Raw genomic sequence first — 8,870 nt, 5'->3', positions numbered from 1 at the left:
TATTACTCAATGGAGATGACTAAACATCAACATTGTATAAAAAATACAGATGGCATCTTTACAGTATTTACAGTACAGTAGCCCTGCTGGAAGAAAAGCACACAGCTAAAACCATCCTAAGTTGGTTGGCCTTCTGGATGGTTAGAGGGGTTTTGGCCACTTTTTTTAGCTGGTCAAGCAATGATCACAAAAAAAAAAAACTTTAAAGTGGCAGGGCATTATTTAAGGTTTCCAGTGTTATATGTACCTCTTTATGGTGGATTTAAAAGTCCACTTTTCTGGCAAAATAAGGCATTTACTATTAACCATTCAAAATACACATTTAAAATTTTTTTTTTTTTTAAAAAGGCCCGAAAAGTATAGCAGCCTCAGGCATCTGAATCACACCCTCATGAGATGGCCATTAAAAATGCAAACTTTGAAACAAATCCTCTCGCAAGTACACCCAAGTAATTGTTTTTTTTCTCAGTGAATCTGAAAGATGCATTTATGATTTGATTTTAAATTTTAAATTGAAGCCTTGCCAACAGAAAGAAAGCCTATTAACAAAGACTGCATCATTTTATAGTTAAATGCCCCTGAGATTACAAATAGGTGCAATATATTGTACCCAATTTTTTAAAAAAAAAAGCTCTGCATCAAAAAGGCCTGTAGTTCTCTTGCACACCTTAGCGTTTCAGCAGCATCAACAGACTGAGGAACCACAGCACTCCTAGAGCCTCGTCCCATCTACACGCAAACTGCACCAGTGCACCCACTAGTCATCTTTGTCGATGGCCCTAAACAACCAAAAGTGGAAATGACCCTGACAACAGAGCAAGGGCTACCGTCCTCTTCACTGTTTTTGCCATTCCTGTACACAAGGCCACACACTCCCTCTTTTTGCTTTTAAGTTTTTTCCCACTAGGTCTCTGAATACATAGATCCAGCCCCAGTGTTCTTCACTCCAGTCACATTAGTCAGACATTGGGTCTAATCCAAAAATAAATACATGGAGTCTTTAGATACATTTTTAAACACGCTAAATACTGAAGTATTTTAAAACTTTTAATCTACATTTTTGGTTTCATTTCTGGTTCTTAAAAAAAAAAAAATATTGAAGAGCCTTACACTGAAGTACACTTTTGCTGCCAAGCTCATGTAGAAAAGTTAAAAAAAAATAACAATAGAAAAAAATAAAACCCAGAGGAATGTTTTACTAAACAGATTTATTTGGTGAAAAGTCAGTCCTCCTCAAGTATGACACACAAAATCAATCTCAGAGGACTCTTTTCGATAGTTAAACCAGCACAGGTGGTTGGGCAACACTTCAGTCTGGCAGGACATTGGCCATCATTGATCCGGTCGTGGGCACAAGAAAGGTCCATTACAATTACCAGGCTTCACTGCATGGATACAAATATTTAGCTTTAGTCAGTGCATTTAGCGTCATTCAATTTCAGAAACAGCACAAAACTCAAAGCATGAACAGGTTTTACTTGGAGCAAGTTGTATTCCAAGTATCATGAATCTTTATTTTGTAAAGCACAATCTTGAAATGGTGATATGGGCTAAATTCAGGTACTTTGATAAGTGCTTGTCTTAACTATTTTATTCTCAATGTCAATCCAACGTAGAAACCAGCGCTGATTCGAGCACAGAAATTTAACATTAGTACGCAGCCAATCAGATCGTATGAATGATCGTATGAAAGTTAACCTCATTTGCAAACATTTAACTTAATTTATAAGTATTGCAATTAAATGCAGGCAAATAAAACTAAACCTATATCAACAAACACTATAGCCTAGATAATTTACCCCTCACTTCAGAACAAATCCTTTAAATTCAGCAGTATTCAAAACAAGAAAGAAAAATAAGTTCACTGTATATTGAACTAGGCTATAAAATAAACAAATTAGGCTATGGCGGCATTCATAAAAAAATATATAATAATAATAATAATAATAATAATACATACCACATTGTAGTCCACATTGACGAATGCTGCAGCATTTCTCATTGTTCGGACAGTCACGGTCATAGGAACATGACTTGGTACACACTCCTGGTTCGAAGACTCCGCTTGGACACACTCCTGGCTTTGGTTTATCTGTGTTTGCATAACATTATCAATGAATGCCTCACTGCATTTAAAAGAAAGAAAAGCTGACCCACACACTAACACATACCTATGTATAGAGCCGTACACTGACGTCCACATCTATTGCTGCAGCATTTCTCAGTGTTCGGACAGTCACTGTCGTCAACACACAAAACCTTACACACTCCAAGGGTTTTGACTGGACACACTCCTGGCTTTGCTATTTATATAAAAATAAAAATAAAAAAGACAGGGAAACCAGATCACTGATTGCTGAATGTCTCATTCAATGCATGTTCTACTGATACCTGGGTCAGTTTTCCCCACATTACCTTTATATGGAGCTGTACACCGATGTCCACATCCAGTGCTGCAGCATTTCTCATCTTTCCGACAATCACTGTCATCGGAACACGCCTCAATACATGGTCTTACAACTCCAGGGTTTGTGTTTGGACACACTCCGGGCTTTGGTTTTGCTGTCATATCAGTGAATGCTGAATTACACACTGCACATACATATGCCTTCAGAGGCTCTAAATGGGCAAGGTGGTGGAAAAATATGGGATGGCAAAAAAAAAAACTTTTGCATTCTCTCGCAATTTGTTGCTAGTTCAGACAAACGGGGTTTCAGACAGCTCCATACGTTAACATTGAAGGATTCCATTGAGCTTCAACCCAATTCCTCAAAATGAGCCTTATAAATCTCTCTATGAGCAGGCGACAGAGACAAGTCCGAATGGACCGTCTTTTCTGATTTTGCACTTTGTAGACGGTCCCTTCAGACTGGTCTCTCAGCTGCCTGCTCACAGAGATCAACTGATTCTAAATCTCGTATTAAATACAGTGTAGGATTTTCTCCCATCTAGCGGTGAAATTGTTTATGACTTCCAACTGAATATTACCTTCTAGCCCCTGCCATTCCGAGGGCGTTTTAACTCCTCCGGTGCCCGTATTATTTCAAATCTGGCGACAGTCGCGAGTCACCGTTAGTGTCCCGAGTCGACACCATTGTGCAGTACGTTCAGCGTTTACCTCAATTTGAGCGAGTACTGAGGCGGAGCAGGTGTTAGCAAGTGGATGCGAGGCTAATTTGCATATTCAAGTATCCACTTTTGTGTCCTTAAACGCTCTTTTTTTGGTGTCGACACTCGACAGCTTAAAAAAAAAAACACTAATTTGTTTTTTTTTTTGTAGTTTGAATGCTGCACAGCTTGTCAAATAGCACCTTTTTTAAAAATTATAAGTCAGAAATCAGAAAGACAAGGAAGCAGCTTCTCACAATGTTGCAAAACAAATTGGTTTTGCCTCTCGCGGTTCAAACAAACAGTGCAACCGCGTTCGCCATTACATTGTGCATCAAGTTCAAGGGTTATTCTTTTGGCGCAAATCGACTTGCGTAAGGCCGTCTGCCGGAAGCTAGTTATTTTAGTCGATAAAGTTAAATAGATATGTTTCGTGTCGAGGACTTTTATCATGGGTGGATGCACTTTGATGAACCTCAAATCTATATACTCAGACTCCCATTATAAAGCTTGGAAGAGCCAGGACTTTTTTCATCAGAAAGAATAATGTCATATTCACCTAGGATGGCTTCACTGCGAGTAAATCATGGACTAATTTTCATTTTCAGGTTAAGTAACCCTTTAATGACCTTCATTCATAAGAGATACCATTAAACAAGCATTTTAAATACTTTAAGTTGTTTCGACATTAATTTGGAAACTGTGCAATTACTACATTATAAAACATTAAACTTCAATGTTTTTAAACATGATTAAAATTACTGTTTTGTTGATGCAATTAATTACTTGACAGCACCAAATATAAATACCTGCATTTGGAGCCATACAGTGACGTCCACATCCAATGATGCAGCACTTCTTGTCGTTCGGACAGTCACCGTCATTCACACATGACGTACAGTTTAAAAATCCTATATCAATGTCTTTGCTTGGACACACTCCAGGCTTTGGTTTCGCTGTCATGGGTTTAAATAACAGCATATCAGTGAATGTTGAATGACTCCCTGTATTTTGATAAAAAAAGTTAAAAAAAGCTGATCCACAACATAATATATACCTGTATATGGAGCTGTACAGTCATGTCCACATCCATTACTGCAGCACTTCTCATCCCCTGGACAGTCACCGTCATGGAAACAAAGTTCAGCACAATGTCCTAGCATTCCGTCTTCCGTGCTTGGACACACTCCTGGCTTTACTGCATTTCAAACACATGACAGAAACCATAATTACTGAACGCTGAATGTCTCCATTAAAAAAATAAATAAAAATTAACCATGAAAATAAATAAAAATTAACCATGAAAAAAAAAAAAAAATCTGTCTCCTTCAAAGTTTCACTTTTAATGTGTCACTTGCAGTTTTTAGTAATTATTTGTGAAACTCCATAGCAACTTTTTTTCAGTGTTTCTTTTGGAGGACCTGACATCTCCCTGCATTCAACAAGTTTCATTAAATGGCGGAACACAATCAAATCAGTTCCACAATCAAATCGTTGCATTCGTGTCCTTCAGAGCAGTCTTTATCAGAAACATCCTCGACGGGACGCAATTCAGTTTCGACGGGACGCAATTCAGTTTCACCAGGCACCAACCAGCCCCTATACAGAAGATTCAAGAGGATCATCGGGGAGACCGGTAGTGCTTTTTCCACTTGTAAGACGGGGGTTTTGTATCAAACTGAAGTATAACAGCCACACATTTATCTGCATCAAGTTAAATAAGTTTAGAAATCTACCATTTATCCCTAAATTGTTACAAAGTGCCATTACAACACAGAACCTCAACCTACCTCTACTAGTGCATTGTAATGCTAATATATAACATGGACGTTGGTTAATATTTTGTGACAATTATGTTGAACATTTTAATACACAAAAAAGAAAATAGTAACACATTTGTAGCAAAACAGACAGAACCCATTAAACACATGCAATCAGTCTTTTTTTAAACAAAAGTAGCTTATAAGGTAATACTTCAATAAATAATTACAAGTTATAATTATCCCCCATGCTTAATGGTGCATGTTAAAGGGGTAAAAAGAACAAGTACAAAACTGCAAGCAGCGATTTCAGGGCCATACCCCTGAAGAAACAGCAACAGCAGTGCAGAGCCAGAAAAACAAACAGCAAAAATCTAATGTCTAGGTGAGAAATGGCACTGTTTGCAGCTTGCGCCACTCACCAAACTGCAGAGGAGAGCCTTCAGTGCGAGTGTGTAACCATATTAAAATGCTAAATGTAGCTTATCGTCAACCTGATAGCTGAGGAGCCACATTAGAAGAATGGCATTTGGATAGCATGCTTACCAAGTAGCATGCTAAGCTAACTAACATAAGGCAACAAATACAGGAAAGGTCAACTATGGAGACAAATCTCAGGAACTTTAATTCATATCAAAAATCCATTCGTCATTTATGTGCGGCTCGGTCTAAAGATCAAAGACAATTTTGGACAAAATTAGGCTAAATTTGATGGAGTTATGAAAACTGTTATTCATATACTTTAATATGGCAGACAGTCACATTTAAGGAAAGTGACATATGATACATTGTCTGAATAAAGTACATCTCTGGAACACTAGTTGGCTCTGTTCAAGCTTCTCAGGACATGCTGTCGATAATTCCTACTGAATTTTGCTAAATTGTAAAAAAAGCAACAAAAAAAAAAAAACAGGATATTGCAATTTATGTCAAAATTCAATATGGTAGACACGTGGTTCATCCAATCCAGTGAAACTCTGTATCCACAGATCTGGCATGACACAAGGAATAGATATGATTTTCTGACAAACTGTTCAAAAGTTATTGGCAATAATCCAATATCCAATAATTTCTCAGTACCTGTAGATGGTGCTTTTCCCAAATTTGGCATGGACAATCACATCATGGTTCCGATAAAGCACGGTCGCATAAAGCAACTTCAGTTTTTTCCTTAAGTATTCCCTTAAGTAACACATAAGGGTTTTTTTCTGCAACACCCTTAGGTTTAAGGGAAACATATGGGCGAACTTAAGGGAAAATTACACTTAAGATGCTTTATGCAAACGGGCAGGTGTCAAACTCAGTTCCTGGAGGGCCACAGCCCTACAAAGTTTTGTTCTAACCCTGCTTACACACTCATACACTTTAAATAAACCTGATGGACTTGATTAGCTGGTCAGGTGTGTTTAATTAGGGTTGAAGCTAAACTCTGCAGGGCTGTGGCCCACCAGGAACTGTGTTTAACACCCCTGCGATAAAGCATACCAATTTTTGTTTAGATTGATCAAAAGTTTGGCCGGGATACAGCCTCAGAACCTTTGAGTCGACATGGTGTACTTTCTGACGTCATGACTTTTGAACAAAGATGCATCTCAGTCCAAAGATCATTTGAGGCAATTTTTGAAGCAATTAAAATCTGAGCAAAATCTCAAGTAGCGAAAAATCTGAATAATGTACTTTTCAAAATGAACACTACTATAATGGCGGAGTCTTAATTAAATATGTTGAATGTGAGAAGCATGCATGTCATTTTTCTAGATCAAAAGGTTAAAAAAAAGTTATAACTGTTTGAAAAGTGAATATTTGAACTGGTGGTGGCACTATAGAGAAGGTCCTAGAGACTCCAAAACAAAAGTGTTCCAAAGATCATAATTTCTCAGTGTTCCATTTATAGGGCTGCCATGGACTCCCATTCAGGAGGAATAATAATCATAATCATAATAATAATAATAATAATAATAATAATAATAAATAATAATAATAAAAACTAACAATTACAATCGGGGCTATCCTAAAAAAAAAAAAAAATAAGTAGACAGTGAGCATACATCTGGTAACAGTGTAACTAGGGATGCACCGAAATGAAAATTCTTGGCCGAAACCGAAAACCGAAAAAGAGGAAACCAAGGCCGAAAACCGAAACACCGAAAGAAATTATGCCAATTATTGTTAGTACCATTGCATTTATGGCTATGACTGTGTACTAAGTTTACTAAAATCAAGGCATTGCAATTGCATAAATTAATATTAAAGTTTCAAAGAATAAATCCATTAAAATTTTATGCAAATATTTATTTAGCATTTGCAAAGTATAAAATTAAATGTTTAACTTGACCCCACTCATGTGTACATTAAATAATAATGTAAAAGCCTACTGGCCTGGAGAAAGGTTTAAAAATGAAATGTTCTCTCATAAAAACAAAGTGCATTTAGGTCAATACTGCCATAGCCCAAAATAATATCTGCAGTTATATGCTCATGGACGTGAGTTGCAAAAACCATAAACAGCTCAGGTAAACCTCTGAGAAATGACGGCTGCTCTGCACACACACGCAAAGGTCTCTTGCTCCCTATCTCTGCCGCGCGCGCTACGTATGCGCGCTCATGCTCGCTCGCGATTCCGGGAGATTTAAACTAATTTGCGGGCATTAGGGAGCCGGTATCAATACGCGGGAGACTCCCGGAACTTCCGGAAGACTTGGGATGTCTGTGTTTTGAAAATCGCTGTCCGTGGGTCACTCTTAGATATATTTAAATACGTCCACACCGCAGATATGTAATGTTGCTTCAGACAAGCACGTGCAGGTCGCGGTGTCTGCTGTTTGCGTCATCACAACATTTCGGCCGTATTGTTTCGGTGATAAAAGTCTTTCGGCCGAAAACCGAAAATGCACTTTTGGGCCATTTTCGGCCGAAAATTTTCGGTGGCCGAATATTCGGTGCATCCCTAAGTGTAACCAAACTAATGGATGGTCACAAAAAAAATATTGGGGGAAAAAAAACATGCCACACATAAAGACTATTTAGAACTACAACATACAAAGTTTAACTCTCACTGGACGTCTCTCTACTGTCAATAAACTGTTCCGAGTCTGAGATGTGCCTAAAGTCATATTTTCTTCGCGCTGTAATGAAGTTAAAAGATCTCACCCGTGAATCGATCATCTGGGTTTCTTACGCTCCAGCAAACAGAGGGACACAATAAAACAGCAACCAACGAACAGTAAAGTCGAGCTGTCATCCTGAGGCCTACGATCTCACAGTGGACTCTGTCTCTGCTGGAAATGCACGGAATTAGAGGGTTTTAACGCGCTTATTGAAAACGCGTTTTAAAAATAAGCTATAACTTTAGAGTTTTGGTGTTACTCCAACCAACCTGTCTGTATTTATGGTGTAATCTTAAAGACGCTGATTAGCTCGTTCAGGTGAGGGCGCGTAATAATTACCTTAATTAGGAGATGACAATACGAGGCTTCGGTGCGTCACTAACTGTTTTGAAACGTTTGCCACTAGTGGACGATCACCCCCTATGATCACACCCATTAACAAAAGTCAATATGTGTTTACCTGGGGCCTGTTCTTCGTACGTTGCTTAAAACATCCGAGATCAAATGAGACATCCAAGATGATATCATTGTGCTAATCATGATCTGGCTAACTCGGTTCTTCGAACACACTTGCCGGATATGATTAGTATAGCTGGTTTGAGTCATCTGAGATAATTGCGCGTTCATGCGCTGGTTAAAAGGGGATATGTATCGATAGTAGAAACATTGATCAGCAACGCTGCTATTGGCTGCTCAGCGTGGGCGTGGCCATGAGCGCTCAGTTTTTCTCCTTAGCAGAGCAAGAACTAATAGTCAAAGTTTATTCGGAATTTTAATGTTTAATTAAAACGCCAGGGAACACCTCAAAGTCTGCAAAAGCCAGGAGAGAGGGCTGGCAAAAAGTAGCAGACAATTTAAATCCGTTAGAAGTGGCCATGTTAGATGTTTTTATCAC

General features: G+C 38.3%; 1 protein-coding gene across 1 annotated transcript; it reads right to left on the bottom strand.

Moving 5' to 3' along the window:
* Nucleotides 1–1,177: 1,177 nt before the first annotated feature.
* Nucleotides 1,178–8,291, bottom strand: LOC311295962 (uncharacterized protein). The gene is made up of 8 exons (XM_084417545.1): nt 8,245–8,291; nt 8,019–8,146; nt 4,166–4,306; nt 3,918–4,064; nt 2,416–2,562; nt 2,172–2,303; nt 1,961–2,092; nt 1,178–1,385 (listed from the first exon to the last, which is right to left on the bottom strand). The coding sequence occupies exons 2-8, from the start codon at nt 8,107–8,109 to the stop codon at nt 1,333–1,335; spliced, it is 843 nt and encodes a 280-aa protein (XP_084273671.1). The 5' UTR covers nt 8,110–8,146; nt 8,245–8,291; the 3' UTR covers nt 1,178–1,332.
* Between the last annotated feature and the right edge of the window lie 579 nt (nt 8,292–8,870).

The sequence above is a fragment of the Rutilus rutilus genome, assembly GCF_951802725.1.
Source record: "Rutilus rutilus genome assembly, chromosome: 8".
NCBI classification, from domain to species: domain Eukaryota; kingdom Metazoa; phylum Chordata; class Actinopteri; order Cypriniformes; family Leuciscidae; genus Rutilus; species Rutilus rutilus.
Note: the sequence above shows the minus strand (reverse complement) of the source record. Positions and strands in the feature narration are given on the sequence as shown.

Coding starts and splice junctions, on each gene's coding strand:
- LOC311295962 (XM_084417545.1), bottom strand. CDS start 8,109: ATGACAGCTCGACTTTACTGTTCGTTGGTTGCTGTTTTATTGTGTCCC. Junction 4,307..8,018: donor CCCAGATGATCGATTCACGG/GTGAGATCTTTT, acceptor TTTGAAATGCAG/TAAAGCCAGGAGTGTGTCCA. Junction 2,563..3,917: donor CTGTATGGCTCCAAATGCAG/GTATTTATATTT, acceptor CTGATATGACAG/CAAAACCAAAGCCCGGAGTG.